The 19,076-nt window shown below is 47.0% G+C and overlaps 1 protein-coding gene across 3 annotated transcripts in view; it reads right to left on the minus strand.

Annotated features, from left to right (window-relative positions):
* Nucleotides 1–12,939: 12,939 nt before the first annotated feature.
* Nucleotides 12,940–19,076, minus strand: part of LOC142312542 (mitochondrial Rho GTPase 1) — a 67,987-nt gene continuing 61,850 nt past the window's right edge. For 2 of the 3 annotated variants that reach the window (XM_075351527.1, XM_075351526.1), the window contains one exon: nucleotides 12,940–13,974. In XM_075351527.1, the coding sequence (XP_075207642.1) occupies nucleotides 13,857–13,974 (118 nt within the window). In that variant the 3' untranslated portion in view covers nucleotides 12,940–13,856. Of the gene's footprint in view, nucleotides 13,975–14,950; nucleotides 15,089–19,076 lie in introns of all 3 variants that reach the window. The other variant, XM_075351525.1, reaches the window with a different exon arrangement.

Here is a 19,076-nt window from a genome sequence, read left to right on the forward strand (position 1 = left end):
CAGCACATGCAATACAAGCAGCATAGAAAGCCTGTGCCTTGGCACCCTTGCTTTTTTGCTGCTGTTGCCCAGCCCTCTAGGAGAATATAGCCAAGAGTAGCGACCGTACAGTGCAATGTATAGCATACAAGCATAAGTACAAATGAACACTTCAGCACATGCAATACAAGCAGCCTAGAAAACCTGTGCCTTAGCACCCTTGCTTTGTTGCTGCTGTTATTTCGCCATCTAGGAGGGCATATAGCCAAAAATAGCGACCTACAGTGCAGTGTATAGCATACAAGCATAAGTACAAATGAACACTTCGGTATTTAGTGGGGTCAGCACTTCAGGTGCTGCTTACCGCCCGCCTATAACGCGGGTGTGTGGTCGCCAGAGCCCTGTGTTGGTTGCCCAGAGCATGTCTCCGTTCCCCAGCTCGGACTGCGTGCAGGAATGGCTGCCGGCGTCCTGTGAAGAGGGGCGGGCCGTGGGCGTGCCCCAGACAAGAGCGGGAAACTGGCGTCCCACTGTGTCCAGTGAAGGGGGCTGGAGAATGCAAAGCAGACTCCAGCCCTCGGCGCTGACTGTCTGTACAGCGTCCCGCCTCTCCCCTGACTGGCAGGGCTGGGGGCGGGAACGAAGCGAAAACTAGGCCGCAAAGCCGGGGACTCGAGTAATAAGCGTGGCCGTCCATGTGCACGGCCAGCGCGGAAGTCCCCGGCGCACCACAAGTCCCAGCCGCGCCACAATGTAAAAAACACCCAGCAGCGGCCCGGCGCGGCAGTTCCCAATACATAAATTCACTCAGCAAAGCTGTAGTGAATAATAGCACGAGCGCTCTGCGCTGTTGCCCCCGGCGCACTAACACTCCCAGCAATGCTGGTGTGTGTGTGCGCGCTTGCCCGGGGACACAGAGTACCTTAATGTAGCAGGGCCTGTCCCTGACGATACTCAGCTCCATATCCAGCAGGTTCTCTGGGTCTGTGGATGGAGCCCGGTCTCAGTGCCTGGAGACCTGTAAGATCCCACTTCGCCCAGAGCCCTGAGGGGGGATGGGGAAGGAAAACAGCATGTGGGCTCCAGCCTCCGTACCCGCAATGGGTACCTCAACCTTAACAAACACCCGACAAAAGTGGGATGAGAAGGGAGCATGCTGGGGGCCCTATATGGGCCCACTTTTCTTCCAACCGACATAGTCAGCAGCTGCTGCTGACTAAAAACAGTGGAGCTATGCGTGGATGTCTGACCTCCTTCGCACAAAGCTTGAAAACTGATCAGCCCGTGATCCCACGGGGGGTGTATAGCCAGAGGGGGAGGGGCCTTACACTTTTTAGTGTAATGCTTTGTGTGGCCTCCGGAGGCAGTAGCTATACACCCAATCGTCTGGGTCTCCCAATGGAGCGCCGAAGAAAACGTTGTACTATGGCCTGTCTGTAAATATGAACGCGAAGCGTTCACACAGCTGAATAATAAGGAGACATACATAAGGCTCACCGCCAATCCCATTTTGGGTTACAGATTGGAATTAATGTCCCTACTGGAGGAAACTACTTGAGGGGATTATTACTCCTAAAGTCAGGGATGGACTCCTGGTGAAAAGTCCCAAACTACCTACCTTCTTTTACCGAAGGTTCACAAAGATGCCACCAATCCCCCGGGACGTTCCATCGTCTCAGGGATTGGTGGCCTTTGTGAGCTGATCTACACCTTTGTGGATTTTTACTTAAAACCACTGGTGCAGAATCTACCATCGTATTTACGGGATACAAACGATCTATTGAGGAAACTGGATGGTATTCATGTGGAGGCAGATATGTGGCTGGTTACAGCGGACGTCGAGTCCCTGTATACCTGTCTCTCGCATGAGCAGGGTTTTGAGGCCTCGAGGCACTTTCTATTGGGCAGTGTCTGGGATAGATCTCTATGTGAATTTATCTTAGATCTGTTGGACTTCATCCTCCATCACAACGCATTCACATTTAAGGACCGTTTTTTCATGCAGAGGCGTGGCACCGCCATGGGAGCGGCATGTGCACCATCATACCCCTGCAGTCCTAAATGAGCAATTGAGCTTCGCTCCATTTCTCAATACATGATAGTTTCAGCTTGACAACAGGGTTTCCTGCAGGGCTGTGGAGTCGGTAAGCCAAACCTTCGACTCCGACTCTGACTCCTCAAATTCTCTTGCACCGACTCCGGCTCCGACTCCGACTCCGGCTCCGACTCCGACTCCTACATATATTGCTTATAGTTAGGTGAAAAATTTATTGTAGTACATGAATATGTGTATGTGAACATTAGACATTTAATAATTTTTATGATACAATAATCAAGATATTTGGATAGAACATAAAATATATTTATTGGATACAACTTTAGAACACAAAAAACTGTAATAAATTGTAAATATGTAATACACTATGTAATATACAGTAGATTACATATATATCTTGTGTGTGTATATACACTGTGTATATATATATAATATTACATATTTACAATTTATTAGTTTTTTGTGTTCTAAAGTTGTATCCAATAAATATTTTATGTTCTATCCAAATATCTTGATTATTGTATCATAAAAACAATTAAATGTCTGATGTTCACATTATACTACAATAAATTTTTCACTTAAATATAAGCATTATACTAAATGTTATTATTTAGTAAAATATTCAGCACATTCTGGATTGCACTCCTGTCCCCAATTTATTATATATTTTAGGAGTCGGAGTCGGTGCATTTTATACCGACTCCAACTCCGACTCCGACTCCACCAAAATGAGCTCCGACTCCGACTCCGACTCCACGACTCCGACTCCGACTCCACAGCCCTGGTTTCCTGTGCATCATCCTGTGGATGACTTTGTTTTAATATTCACCTGTAATTATGCTGCTTTTTAATTGCATGTTGTCTATATATATTCTAGTAACAATATTCCATCTGAGGATTCGTTGGGTTGATCTTCCCCCCCCTTATGATATTGTCAAGGGAGGAATTTGGGTGAAGACTGCTAATGGAGTCTTCGTTTGTGATAGCAGAGACGGTGCCGTATTAGCTGTATATCAGTGCCGATATATCAATGTATCAGACAATGAATACATGAGACATGTTCTCATTGAGCCAGCATCATGAACTGAACTCGTGTATTGGAAGACACCCAATTATACAGTTTGCGTTTCTAACCTTGAAGCTGAACAGGGAGTACTTTTACTCTTTAATTTCTCACAGCGCAGTTTGTTTCTTGTACATTCTTTCTGTGTGAACATTACTGATAACACTTTTGCAGTTTCACATTCTGGCTTCATTATCTTTGGTTAACTCCTTCATGACTTATACAGCTTTGAATTATACCATGGGTCTATGCGATGGCTACATAGACAGACAGATAATTATGCAACTACATCTACATTTTGATTATAATATTGTGGAGGTGGCACTGAGCTATAGCTTGTTTGTTCAAACGTAATAAGAATATCTGTGTATATAACTAAATCAAAATGTAGATGTAGATGCAAAATTATCTGTCTGTCTGTGTAGCAATTGCACAGACCCGTAGTATAATTCAAAGTTGTATAATCATGAAGGAGTTAACTAAAGATGATAAAGCCAGAATGTGAAGCTATAAACTCTTATCAGTAATGTTCACACAAAAGGAATGTATGGGAGGGCAGGAGGGATGAGAGAAATTGGGGAGTGAACACACTCCTTCGTTAGTTTCAAGGTTATTTACGCTTACTTACTGTATAATTGGATCTATCGTAATATACGAGCCAGTTGGTGATGCTGGCTGAAAAGAGAGCATGTCTGTGTTCTTTGTCTTATATACATTGATATATATCGGCACTGGTATACAGCATTAATGGGGCACCGTCTCTGGATCCTAAATGAAGACTCCATTAGCAGTCTTGACCCAAAATTCCTCCCTTGACAGTTTGGCGCCCAACGTGGGGCTCCTTCAAGGACGCATACCGACCTGGAGATACCGATGGTTTGGACGTCGCGGACTGAGATCTCCCTCTCCTCCAAACAGGCTGATCACCTCCGACCCCACGGGTAAGTGTTACATACTGTGTATTCACTACCGTTGTGGTTGGTTTTGGAGAGGAGGGAGTGACGGGCTGTGTGTCCATATCGGTGTTAAAAGGTACCTGATTGTGACTCAGGGGTGTTGCCCGCTGGAGCTCAGAGCACGATCCCAGCCCTGAGGTGTGGATCGAGTGTCACAAGGGATCCAGAGGACGGTTGTTAGGGCAGGAAAGATGGTGGTGGCTGGATATAGCTAGTTAGACTGACCCGGTCTGTAATTAAAGACGCGGGGGGGTTCCCGTGGCTGAAGATAGGGATTAGGACATTAATTTTGATACAGTTGACCAAGTCCGGAGGGAATACCTTTTGTACCCCTCCTCCATATCACGAGATACCCTTATTAGGGGGTTCCCGTGGCTGAAGATAGGGATTAGGACATTAATTTTGGTGCAGCTGATCAAGTCCGGAAGGAATACATTTTGTACCCCTCCTCCATATCACGGGATACCCTTATTACTATATAGCTGAGGAGTTGCCAGCTAGTATAGAGGTGTAGCCTTAGGTGCCGGCCGGACTCTAACGTTCACCGCATAGTTATATTAGTGTAATCCAGACACCACCAAGATAGCAAAACTGTTCAGACAGAGGAGACAGAAAGCTGAGAGGCCTGAAGGTTCACAGAATGTGTTAGAGCTGGTTGCAGAGAGAGAAGGGAAGAAAGCTGTATGTCGTGCCTTGGAGATGTTTAAAATGTTAGAATTACCAAAAGGAGGTCGGTTACAACCGTCACTATGGGCAACAGCATTGAAAGCAAAAAAGGGCAAGTTAAAAGATAGGAGATTGTTGAATGATGCAGAATTGTTTGGCAGAATATCGCAGGCATTGCTATCAGAAAGATATATTAAGGTTGAAGATGAAGATGAGCAAGGGGATGTTGTGTTTTACTATATGTTACCCGAGTCTGAGGACAGATCTGAGGGTCCTCCGGCAGGTTGTTTTGTTGCTGCCCCACAACCCGATCCCCATTCTATTCCCCGTCCCGGAGATATTCACAGATGCTGCAGTCACTAGACAGCATCCCTTAACCCTTTCCACACCCATACCCCTTTTCCCTCCCATACCTGCAATGCCGTCTCTCCCCTCACCGGCCAGTCTGCCGTCACACTCCCCAATTACCAATCCCCTCCCCTTGGATCCCTCTTTTTCCCTTAGGACACATAGTGAGCCTTACCCCGAATCTGACGAGGAACAGCCCTCATTTAAATATGTCCCTTTCAACCCCACCCAGTCAGCGGCATTAATCTCCTGCCTGCCAGATCCCAGCACTAACCCTATGCGATTTTATAGGAAGATGCTACAGGTCCATCAGTTATACTCAGCTGCCCGGAAGGACCTTGTTAATCTCACCAAAGTAAAAGCAGGAGACAGTTTTTGGCCCTTGTGTATACAACCGCGCCGGTGCAGCCCCCACCACAGCCCATGCCCCGACAGGGCCCAAACCCCATATACGTAGCTCCCAATCAACAAAACTAGCAGAGCCAGCAACAGAATTGTTGGCGTTGGGGTCAGCCCGGTCACTATCAAAGAAAGTGTCACACCCACAAATCTCAGTGTTTGGCCAGGTACCCTCAAAACCGTAACCAAAACTTGCAACACATAAATTTACAATACAGGTGTTCCCTGTAGATTCAGTAATGATCTACCTGAAGCCTGGTGTGCCTTTTCCCAGAGTATCATAGTATCCCTTTAAATCAGTCCCAGGAGATTTCCCAAGATACTGCCCACAGTCCGGCTGCACCCAGGAGTCTGCCCCAACCTTCCCTAATGACACAGGGGGGAGCCCCGGACTGCTTGTTTTTGTTGCAGTGATTTCCAATCCCAAGCTACCCGCTTTAATGATGTTCTCCATTCCACTCCATCAATTTTAAGGTTTCTATAATATATGTTTCTGTAGTATTTTTGTTTTTGCTGGCTGATACGGTACAGAAATATATTTTATATATTTTTATAGTGAAAGTTCTGCCCATGTTTTTTTTTTTTTTTTTCTTGTATCTGTTTTGTCCACCAGCTGTTCTAATATCGCGCATCCTGAAGGAGACAGGGGGACATAAGTCAGCGCAGGGATGTGTGGGAGTATTATCAGTAAGCTGCTGTTAATCACAAGTTCTAGAGAGCAGAGGAAAAAAAAAAAAAAAAAAATAAGGAAGTAGAACAAGTTGTAAAAAAAAAAAAAAAAGTAGTTTTAGCAGATTTACAAAGCAGTTTCTGTCTTATGTACTAACAAGTGCTTTTTCCGGCTGGTGGAGTGGATTTTGTTTAATCCTTAAAGTTCAAAATTTCATAGGAGATTATCAATAGTATTCTGCTGCTATTTAAATAATTGAATTAATTTTGCAGGGAAAAGTATATTTTTTAAAATATACAAATTAGTTTTTTTTTTGTTTTTATGGTTATGTTTTTGTTTTCTATTATTTTTGCATACAAAATGCCAATATTGATTATTTTCCTTTTTTTTTGTAGATACAGAATATCTATGAACCCTGTTGTAAGGTTTCAAAATTTCTCAGTAGAGTATAAGTTATATTTATTTATTAGTTAATCATATTGTTTACTGTTATAGACCTATATATTTTGCCACAGTAGTATATAAAAAGGGAGGAAGTAGATATCTATTGCATTTTTCCAGCAGCAGATATATTGGATAGGCTTTAAAGCAGGCTTTAAAGTTGGTCTTTTTTTTGCAACAGTTATGTCATGTTTATTGGATTATTATGAATATAAGAATATATGTCTGTTATAGGAATGATCTAATCTATATTTCTTTTAGTTTTTGTTTTTATAGATGAAATCAGATGGTGGTCGATTCTGCACTGGATATGTTACAGTTTACACAACATGAGGTAGTCTAAATTTAGGCCACTCCCTCCCCTCCTATCGGTACGGAAGGAAGTGACGTAAGTGCCTCTCTAGATGGGTGGAGCAGAGGCAGGTAAGATAGTCAAAATGTGTATGTAGGATGTAGATCTTTCCTGTTGTCAAATAAGCTAGGTACGCCGAAAAGAAAGTCTAGATCTGAGCTGATGGAATCGGATGGAGATCCCCGCACAGGTGAAGCTGACCAAGAAGCAGTGAACGGGCCTAGAGTTGAGGAGTCCTTTACCATGCATAAAGACCATGCCTCGGTGACACCGGTCACGTCAGTGATTTCTGTCACTCCTTGTGTTCTTAAATCCCTACAGGAAAAAGTGAACCAATAAGAAGTGGAGTGCGAGACGCAGGGAGCCGGCTGACTGAGGAAGGTCTGTGGATGAAGGGCGGTAAGTTTTCTCTGCCATGAAATCTCTTCTTAATGATGGCCCAAGTAACATGGACTAACATCTGTGAAAGTTGGATATCAGTGTGCGCTTTGGTGACGCCAGGGTTCAGTACCCAGGTAGACAAACTCACCCGGTCTTGTGAAACATGTTCTTAAAACAATGAGGAAAAACTGTAAAGAGTCCGTAGAAACACCCTGCACCTGCTCTACCCATTCTTAGAGACTGCAAACTAATTATAGATGTTTATCATGAGCACGTTGTATGCAAGTCTGTGCGTGTTGTGTAGATTTCTTTCCAGGTCTGGTCAGAAGCTTTCCAGTGCAGAAAACGACGTTATTGCTGAAAATCCACATAATGCAAGTGGTATGTAAAAAAAAAAAAAAACCCAAACTGATAAGTTGTAAATCAATGCGTGTTTTGTTTCTCTTTAGTGTGTGTTGTGTTTCTCTTTTGTAATAAATAGGTTCCAATGTAAAATGTTTTTCTTTGGTCTAGCGCAAACCACGTATAATTTTCATATGATTGACTAATTAGAGAAATAAACAAGTGTATTTTCTAATTCCAGATCCTAAATCAGAGTTAGTAGTATATGGTTTTCGGTCAGGAGACTGATTAATCCTAAAAGGACACAGAAATTTCGATAAAGCTCAACGGCAGGACAACATAGATTCACGCCCCGCATTGCAGAAGGGTCGATCCACCGAAGCTGCACTGAGCGTCCTGTTTATATTTATCCTTTACAAAAAACCTGTACAGTCCCAAACCATCATTGCCGAAATAGTTAGAAGAGAGGACTTAGAGAACCTTGAGACATGGGAAAGTCCAACTACAAAGGGTGAGGACTCGTCTAGGGGTCCTTGGTCTCAAACCGGTGAAGAAATCCCATTCCCCTCCCCACCCATGCCTCAACGTTCAGTCAGGCAGGATTTCCCAACAGATCTTTCTTCCTCTTTTCCTAAGGGAACACAGTACCCTTAGTATTTGGAAATGGCAGAAATAAGTAAAGGGGGGACTGTTGAAGGTACGAATTGAGTAGTCGAAAATACTTAATTCAGCCATTTCATAGACCCAAAAATGTGGTTTGGTTAATGTAATCTAACCATTTACAAATGTTTTTGTTTCCTACTAATTTCAGTGATTTTCCTTAATATAAAATGCTAGATATGGATTTTTTCATTTCAGGAAAAGTTTTAGAGGAGCCTATCCTATCAGGCTGATGTCTTTCCGGCCTAGTCTGCTGAGCACTGGCAGTGACACGCGAGTTGATATCATATCTCAAAAACCAATGGACGCGACATAACCGAAGCAGAAAGCGGCCGCTATTCAACCCATTATCCCAGAAGGTTTTTCCAAGTCTGCACCACAAACTGTATACATGAAGCCTCATCATGTTTTGTTATTTTTGTATTATCAAGAGCAGATTATCCAGGTTCACAAAGTGGCCCTAAGTGGACTAGCACTGACTAAGCATCCTTTTTTTGTTTCATATCCGGAAAGAAGAACCATGGACAATTTCCAAATTTCCTTTTGTGTTTTTTTTTTAATTATGTGTTAATTTTTAAATAAGGTTTAGATTCAATTTTTCTTCATCAGGATAATGTGCCCTAATGAGAGTAATAACGCCAATTCTAATAGCCCCTATAAATCATAGAGTTATGTTTAATAAATAAAAATAAGTATTAAAGGGGGGAGCTAAAGCCTGTAGTGTTAAATTAAACAACAATCCCATAGAAAGCCCGCATATATAGATATAGATATAATTAAAGTCCCAAGGGCGGTAGGTCACAAATAAGTCCCAAATAATACAATATATCTAAATGGGGAAAATTTTTAAATTTAAGGTTAATAATATTCACAGATATTTTATTAAAGGGGGGACTGTGGAGGTGGCACTGAGCTATAGCTTGTTTGTTCAAACGTAATAAGAATATCTGTGTATATAACTAAATCAAAATGTAGATGTAGATGCAAAATTATCTGTCTGTCTGTGTAGCAATTGCACAGACCCGTAGTATAATTCAAAGTTGTATAATCATGAAGGAGTTAACTAAAGATGATGAAACCAGAATGTGAAGCTATAAACTCTTATCAGTAATGTTCACACAAAAGGAATGTACGGGAGGGCAGGAGGGATGAGAGAAATTGGGGAGTGAACACACTCCTTCGTTAGTTTCAAGGTTATTTATGCTTACTTACTGTATAATTGGATCTATCGTAATATACGAGCCAGTTGGTGATGCTGGCTGAAAAGAGAGCATGTCTGTGTTCTTTGTCTTATATACATTGATATATATCGGCACTGGTATACAGCATTAATGGGGCACCGTCTCTGGATCCTAAATGAAGACTCCATTAGCAGTCTTGACCCAAAATTCCTCCCTTGACAATATATATTATATATATATATATATATATATATATATATACACAGATATTCTTATTACATTTGAACAAACAAGCTATAGCTCAGGCGACCTCCACAATATGACTACTATTTCGGAGTCACGAATGAAGATACCATGGTGCACTTTTGGATAAAATATGAAAATTGACCGGGAAATGAGATCTACCCGATTTATTTGCACCTGCACTATAAGACCGGACTCTGTGTTGATGTTGCTATTCATGACTGTTGGGAAGTTATCTGATGGTTTTGTGACAGGTACCATTTATATTTATTTAATATAACATCATGTGAATATTCTGTCATAGAAATCCGTATTTAATAAGATAACTAGCCAGGTGGGCATTGGTTCTGCATAGGCAGACCATATAATAAATATACTTATGTAGCCCCTTTTTTGTGTGGGATTATATATATGGGGTAGTGAGCTATAAATGCCAATTATATCTACCTGAAACCTGGGAATGTCTTCCTTATACATGAAATCTTACTAGTTTTTTATGATTCTGTTTTCATTTACTCATCTATGATCAGCCAAGCGCACCGTACATACGCGATTTCCGGGTGCATACACCCGGCGGCATCTAAGGTGATACTGACGTCACGGAGAAATTTTCTCCGACGTATGCGCGGAGTGTCACCGCCTGCCGCCGGTCTGAGTGCTTACCATTTCCGGATCGTGATGCACGTGTGCGCGCAATAGGCAGTCGGATCAGTAATGATGGGGACTTACCTGCTATTTAAGGGTGAGTGTGATGGGATTACGACAGCGTGCGATGGCCCTTGAAAAAGGTAACCCGAAAAACGGACGTTGGGCGTGGACCCTGGACCGGCTCCCCTTCTGCCTGAACCTTCGGTATGTTATTTATGGTATTATCTATCTTATTGCATGCCAGGGATACATTAGTACCAGCATGCTGAGAGAATTATCCTACTATCCACACCCTGGTTTAAGGCAGGGGGGACTGTCACTACCTTTGCCTGGGAGTATAATTGAATATACTTGTGGAGGTCGTCTGAGCTATAGCTTGTTTGTTCAAACGTAATAAGAATATCTATCTGTGTATATAAATAATCAAAATGTAGATGTAGTTGCATAATTATGTCAGTCTATGTAGCCATCGCGTAGACCCATAATATAATTTAAAGTTGTATAGTCATGAAGGGGTTACCAAGAATGAGAACAGATGTACAACCGATGAAAGTCTCTTAATGATGAGTAAAAGTCTTATCAGTAACGTTTACACAGAAATAATGTTTTAACGAACAAAGATATGTTGGGAGAAAATAAGGAGTTGAATACTCATTATTTCCTTGTTCTAGCTTCAAGGTTAGAAATGCAGATTGTATAATTGGGTGTCTTGGAATACACGAGTTCAGTTGATGACGCTGGCTCAAGGAGAGCATGTCTTATGTATTCATTGTCTGATACATTGATATATCGGCACTGGTATACAGCTAATACGGCACCGTCTCTGAATATCCCAAACAAAGACTCCATTAGCAGTCTTCACCCAAATTCCTCCCTTGACATACTCTGATACAGTTTTGGCGGTTTTGCCTTATATTTTGTCAGACAGTGTTCTAAAATCTTCTGGTCCTGGTCCCCACGTAGTGAGGTTCTTATATCCTCTTATTTAATGTTACAAGGATGGGGAGTTTTGCATTGTGCACTTCCTTTTAACTTGTTTGTGATTGTTCAATAAAATTTTGGATAGTATATTACTCCATTGTGTGGTTTCACATTTTTGATTGGCAGTCTTTAGTGTCTGGGAGTATGGGTCTCACACTCACACACACTATTATCTCGATCCCACCGCTGCCTTCAATATGTCACGAAACGGGGGGTAGGAAGTGGACGTTACAGCCCCCCTTTCCACCACCCGACAGACCGAGCACGTGACGCGCTCTCTAGTGCCCCTCTTATAGTCAGGCCAATTATGGCATTGCCCGACAATAAGCAAGGAGGCCACTATTCTACTATGCCGATGATTGAAGGGCTCCCGGTGAGAGTAAGGTATATATTCTCCCGACCTCCGCGGACAGAATATATCTAAACCTCCCCCAGATCTCACTGCTCGCCCCAGAATGATCCTTGGCATAAACTCGCTGCCACCAATCGATTACGATAACTATTCGCCGAGCCCACAGACGTGGGATTCAGGATCGAGATAACAGAACAGCCCAAGATTAAATTATATATTTTAATCGGCCTAAGGCACACTAGAAACTACAATATATACAATATGGAATTTACAGTATATATATATATATATATATATATGAGTACATTTACAGGTAACAGGCATACAGATCAAACAGCTACCTTATGCATCTGGCTACAGGGGGGGCGCCGTAGACCACGGTTTCATGGACTTCCTCACATGTGTATCGGACACATTGCCCCCGAGTAAAGACAAGCCAAAACATGGCCACAGTGCCTTTATAAAACCAGCTACAATCCATGTCCCCAACCCTTTTGGTGACCTCGCAGGGGTGTACTGCCCCACCCCTGTCTTGAGTCTAAAATAATATCCCAAAGTGATTATTGGCCATAACGTTGCCTGGGAATGTCGTAGGCGGACGACAATGCTTTCATATTTACAGTTATGATTTTACCTTCACAATGATAGGACACATGGTTAGTCTGCTGGTGCCCCACTGGCCCATATCAAGTTTGGGATACCTACAGAGGTCCCACACTCATATAAAATATGTGCTGGAATCGTCGGAATGCCTGGATGCCATATTTCTGCTTGACATGTTTATAGGAAGCACGGCTCAGGAGATATTAAACATTTATTCCTGGTGCCTGTGTCTCAGGTGTACAGGATGCCCCTAATTAGTTTGTAACTTCTTCTGCAGTGTCACAGAGGGGGGGGTCTTCCTTTCCTTTACTGTTCTCAAGGCCTAAACAGCTCACCTAATTTCCATATCATAGATTGCCTTTTGGTCACACCACTGCAGACAATTTCCTCACCTTAATTAGCATACTGATTGAAGCCTCCTTAGGCCTTAAGGCCCAGTCACACACAAGAGATATGGTCGTACCCTGACAAGATGGCGGCTATAGGAATATGGCTTAATAAATCGGAATATATCCTATGTCCTCACACTTCCCCACACAATCTCCTCATATCTCCCTACACATGATCTCCAGTATCATATCTCGCTGGAGGATATGAAATAAGAGAGCGGAGGCAGAGTCCGGTTCACAGGGTGGAGTTTAATGAAACCACACAAAGGTCAGTGATGAAGAAAAGGTGCTGCCCCCAGTGGTCACCCGTGAAGGTGTGCGCTGCCCGGTGGGAGAAGCGGTGATGGGCGGGGCTTCTGATATGCAGCGTACAAAGGCCATGATGGAAGTAGTGGGCGGGGGCCAATGGTTATGGGCGTGGCCAGTGCTGATGGGCAGGGTTTCACCACCACATCCAGTCGATAAATAAAACGTGCGCAATAAACAGTGCAGATGTCTGAAGGTGAAACGTCATCAGTCACACAGAGAGAAATAATCAGAGGGGGGGACAAAAACTCAGACTACCACAATATGGCGTCCTCCGCAGTCGGCTCAATTGTTAATTCCAAAAATACACGAGTCAATCTAGGATTTAATGGCGGAAACCTCACAGACCGCATGCTGCCTTAAAAAAATAGCGCAAATATTTATCTTTACATTCAGATAAAGAAAACTCTGCTCCTCAGGGGCGGGATCTGGAGGGAGAAAGGGGAGGGGCTTTACAGGAAGGCAGCTGGACATCCAGTTATGTATATTATATACAGGAGGAGCACAGATTACTCGCTGTCCACCATATCTGATCCACGGCCGGGACGGCTCCACGTTATCGCTCCCAGGCGCCAGTGTCGCTGTCCAATCACCCGGTATCTCGTGGTTCTGCATTTGGCACTTTGTGTCCACCATAAAAGGTCCACGGATCAGGCTGGCTTTGGACGGCATCATGTCTGCCTCACAGTCTGCAGGTCACGGTGCTGGTCCTGGGGATCTCAGGGACCGAATACTGGAAATGGGTCATAAAATCCACACGCAACGATCATACAATGAATAAATAATTCCAGGAATGGGCGGGGCTTAATGTCCATGGGCGGAGCAACGGCACCTTCCGGATCATCGCTGTTTCAGCAGAGCTTTGTACATAGCAAATCCCAATACTGCAAAGATGGTGGCGCCAAAACTGGCGCGGAGCCAGAACGTGGAGCCTTTCAGCTCCGCCTGCGACATGTGCCTGCAACAGAGAAAAAAGCCATCAGTATAGCGCCTGCGCCAGCTCAGTACGGCGACCACCACCCGGCACTGCAACGCCCAACATCCGCCAGTACAAGTCTGCAAGTACTAACAGCCATTGCATTGTGCAAGAAAGCAGGAAGCACTTCAACTAAAGTCTACACCATGGCGCACTGCAACTAAAGTCTCCACCATGGCGCACTGCAACTAAAGTCTCCACCATGGCGCACTGCAACTAAAGTCTCCACCATGGCGCACTGCAACTAAAGTCTCCACCATGGCGCACTGCAACTAAAGTCTCCACCTGCAACTAAAGTCTCCACCATGGCGCACTGCAACTAAAGTCACCACCATGGCGCACTGCAACTAAAGTCTCCACCATGGCGCTCAACTAAAGTCACCACCATGGCGCTCTACATCGTGCCGCATTCACCTCGGGGAAGCTCCGCTCTAGTCACCCCCCGGGGAAGCTCCGCTCTAGTCACCCCCCGGGGAAGCTCCGCTCTAGTCACCGCCCTCACCCCTGGGGACACTCCGCTCTAGTCACCGCCCTCACCTTCGGGGAATCTCCGCTCTAGTCACCCCCCTGGAGACACTCCGCTCTAGTCACCACCCTCATCCCCGAGGAAGCTCCGCTCTAGTCACCGCCCCCACCACAGGAAACGCTCCACTCTAGTAACCGTCCCCACTGCGGAGGACACTTTGCTCTAGTCCCCCACCAGTGGCACATTTGCACATTGCGCGGTTACACAAGAGAGGACGAATGACTGCTTTGTTGGAAGTGTCACGGCAATGGGCGGCCGTTCAGTAGGTGGTCGTCTTGGTCTGTCACATTTGGGCCAGTGAACGGTTTCCCGCTGGTGGCAGCCACTCAGCCTAATGATAGTGGCAGGTTAGATACAGCCAGTCCATGCACACAGGCCCAGGGGGTTAATATGTGCCCAGGCACACCCCTCAGGGGGCACACGACTTGGTACCTGCCCGGCGGCTGCTCAGCGGATGATTCCATGAAGATGGAATGTTCCATGTGGGAGACGGGGTGCACTTGGTGTCCCAGGCTGCTCTCTGCGTCCGTCATCAGCGCCTCTCCCAGGACGTCTACCCAGGAACTCAACCTTATATACACAAAGGGGCGATCACCAGGGACCCCGAAACCCCAGCACCACACACCCACATGCTGAAAGGGAGGAGCCTATCACAGGAGGTGGAGGCTGCATGCCTGACATAACTGAAAGCCAGCGCAGGGGAGGAGCCTGCCTGACATTACTGGAGGCCAGCGCAGGGGAGGAGCCTGCCTGACAGTACTGGAGGCCAGCGCAGGGGAGGAGCCTGCCTGACAGTACTGGAGGCCAGCACAGGGGAGGAGCCTGCCTGACAGTACTGGAGGCCAGCACAGGGGAGGAGCCTGCCTGACAGTACTGGAGGCCAGCACAGGGGAGGAGCCTGCCTGACAGTACTGGAGGCCAGCGCAGGGGAGGAGCCTGCCTGACAGTACTGGAGGCCAGCGCAGGGGAGGAGCCTGCCTGACAGTACTGGAGGCCAGCGCAGGGGAGGAGCCTGCCTGACAGTACTGAAGACCAGCGCAGGGGAGGAGCCTGCCTGACAGTACATTACGGATCCCGAGTTATAGCCTGCATTATACCTGTGCAGACTAGCGGCCTGTGCAGACTAGCGGCCTGAGCTCCCCTCTGCACACTAGCGGCCTGAGCTCCCCTCTGCACACTAGCGGCCTGAGCTCCCCTCTGCACACACCAGCGGCCTGAGCTCCCCTCTGCACACTAGCGGCCTGAGCTCCCCTCCCGCAGCCTAGCGGCCTGAGCTCCCCTCCGCAGACTAGCGGCCTGAGCTCCCCTCCGCAGACTAGCGGCCTGAGCTCCGCCTCTCCTCTTCAGACTAGAGGCCCGTGCTCCTCCTCCTCTCTGCATACTAGCAGCCTGTGTTCCGCCTCCTCTCTGCAGACTAGCAGCCTGTGCTCCGCCTCCCCTCTGCAGACTAGCAGCCTGTGCTCCGCCTCCCCTCTGCAGACTAGCAGCCTGTGCTCCGCCTCCCCTCTGCAGACTAGCGGCCTGTGCTCCGCCTCCCCTCTGCAGAATAGTGGCCTGTGCTCCGCCTCCTGATATACCAGTGCTGTAGATTTCCTCTGGCGACCCCTGGTCACACACATGCAGTAGCGGATTTTCACCACTGGGGGCAGCATTCCCTCCTAGTACCAGAGCACACTGCTCACTGCAATAACTAGCGGATACAGCAGAGCGGCGGCTCCATGATGTCAGTGCAGAGCGCCGTCATGCAGCAGGCGGATAACAGCGCAGTATGCAGCACTCTACCCCTGCAGTAGCCATGCAGGCGGCAGCTCTAGGACACCAGGCAGCACAAGACACTACAGGCCACACCACACCCCCTCTAATCCGGCACCACAGCAGCGGACCATCAGACATGACATCTAAAAGGGATCAGTCTCCAGGTCATTACCCCAAATCTGAGCAGCAGGATGTTGCCACAGACCCCGATTCCAACAGTGTGCGACTAACAGGGATTATCACTGAGGACTGGTAAACCTGCTGCTGCCAGAGGTCCTCCGCATTCATGGGCTCTGTATAACTCCGCCTTTATACTGCATGCAGTGGGCGGGGCTATACCGAGTGCAGTGATGAGGGTTATAACAAGTGCTGTGGGCGGAGTTACACCGAGTGCTATGGTGATGGGGGTTACACCGAGTGCTGTGGTGGGGGTTGCACCGAGTGCTGTGGTGGGGGTTGCACCGAGTGCTGTGGTGGGGGTTGCACCGAGTGCTGTGGTGGGGGTTACACCGAGTGCTGTGGTGGTGGGGGTTACACCGAGTGCTGTGGTGGGGGTTATACCGAGTGTAGTGGGGGTTATACCGAGTGCTGTAGTGGGGGTTATACCGAGTGCTGTGGTGGGGGTTATACAGAGTGCTGTAGTGGGGGTTATACTGAGTGCTGTGGTGGGAGTTATACTGAGTGCTGTGGGTGGATTTATATTGAGTGCTGTGGGCGGAGTTATACTGAGTGCTGTGGTGGGGGTTATATCGCGTGCTGTGGGTGGGGCTGTATTGTGGGCCTGGTCATACTGAGTGCTGTGGGCGGCGTTATACTGAGTGCTGTGGTGGGGGTTATATTGCGTGCTGTGGGTGGATTTATACTGAGTGCTGTGGGCGGATTATATTGATTGCTGTGGGCGGAGTTATACTGAGTGCTGTGAGCGGGGCTATACCGAGTGCTGTGGTGGGGGTTATACCGAGTGCTGTGGTGGGGGTTATACCGAGTGCTGTGGTGGGGGTTATACCGAGTGCTGTGGTGGGGGTTATACCGAGTGCTGTGGTGGGGGTTATATCGCGTGTTGTGGGCGGGGTTATATTGTGTGTTGTGGGCGGGGCTGTATTATGGGCGTGATCATACTGAGTGCTGTGGGCGGAGTTATACTGAGTGCTGTGGGCGGGGTTATATTGTGTGTTGTGGGCGGGGCTGTATTGTTGGCGTGGTCATACTGAGTGCTGTGGGCAGAGTTATACAGAGCGCAGCAGGTAGATCTGCAGGAGAGCACTCTGCAGCCGGTCAGTGACACCGCTGGCCTCTGGGGCTCCGCCTGTCATCACCGCGCTGTCAGATTCCCGTTATCGGAGCGGGGCCGTCTTCTGCGAGTCTTTTCCGCATGTAATAAAATGTTTGGCGCTTTCTCACACGCAGTGAATGGAAGCAGAATAGGACTCCTCACAGCTGAGGATTTGTTGCAGTGTGTGACCACGCGTCAGTCTACATACAAGTGTAACAAACCCTCAGCTGTGAGAAGTATTGGGCAGGTAAGGATGTCCACTTCTGTGCTCATTCACTGACCGCAAGAAAAGAGCGAAGACCGGAGCGTGCTCGGCTACATCCAGACGTCCGGAGTATCAGCTGCCGGATTACAGGGACGGTGGTCGGTTAGTGGGTAAAGCAGCTGAGAGGAACCTGCCGGCCGTGCACACAGACTGCGAGTACAGTGCCCTGAAAAAGTACTCACACCCCGGGAACTTCTCAATAATTTACTTCTCAAGTATTTGTGAGGTCTCGCGTCTTCTGCAGTAACAGGTTTCCTCCAGGATTGTCCTTCACACCTCTGAGCAGCTTCCCTGCACCTGCTGGAAAAAAGCCTCCCCACAGCAGGATAAGGCCTCCACCATGTGTGACGGTGGGGATGGTGTTCACAGGGTGATGTGCAGGGTTAGGTTCCGCCACACAAAGCGTTTTGCACTTAGCCCAAAAAGTTCCTTGTCTCATCCGACCGGAGCAGCTTTTTTCACATGACATTTAGGGGCCACAGTGAGCAGTGGAGGAAGGGGCTCAGAGGAGACCAAAGGAGAACAAGGCTAAATGTAAAACACTATGTGTGGAGGAAACTAACCCTGCACATCACCCTGAGAACACCCTCCCCACTGCCATACATGGTGGAGGCCGCATCCTGCTGTGGGAAGGCTTTTCTTCAGCAGCGGCAGGGAAGGTGAAGATGGATGGAGCTAAATACAGGACAATCCTGGAGGAAAGCCTGATACTGTCACACACGTCTCCATCCAATGTCACCGATCACAGACGTCTCCATCCAATGTCACCGATCACAGACGTCTCCATCCAATCTCACCGATCACAGACGTCTCCATCCAACGTCACCGATCACAGACGTCTCCATCCAATGTCACCGATCACAGACGTCTCCATCCAATGTCACCGATCACAGACGTCTCCATCCAATGTCACCGATCACAGACGTCTCCGTCCAACGTCACCGATCACAGACGTCTCCATCCAACGTCACCGATCACAGACGTCTCCATCCAACGTCACCGATCACAGACGTCTCCATCCAACGTCACCGATCACAGACGTCTCCGTCCAACGTCACCGATCACAGACGTCTCCATCCAATCTCACCGATCACAGACGTCTCCATCCAACGTCACCGATCACAGACGTCTCCATCCAACGTCACCGATCACAGACGTCTCCGTCCAACGTCACCGATCACAGACGTCTCCATCCAATCTCACCCATCACAGACGTCTCCATCCAATCTCACCGATCACAGACGTCTCCATCCAATCTCACCGAT

This window comes from Anomaloglossus baeobatrachus, chromosome 5 (genome assembly GCF_048569485.1).
Source record: "Anomaloglossus baeobatrachus isolate aAnoBae1 chromosome 5, aAnoBae1.hap1, whole genome shotgun sequence".
NCBI lineage: Eukaryota > Metazoa > Chordata > Amphibia > Anura > Aromobatidae > Anomaloglossus > Anomaloglossus baeobatrachus.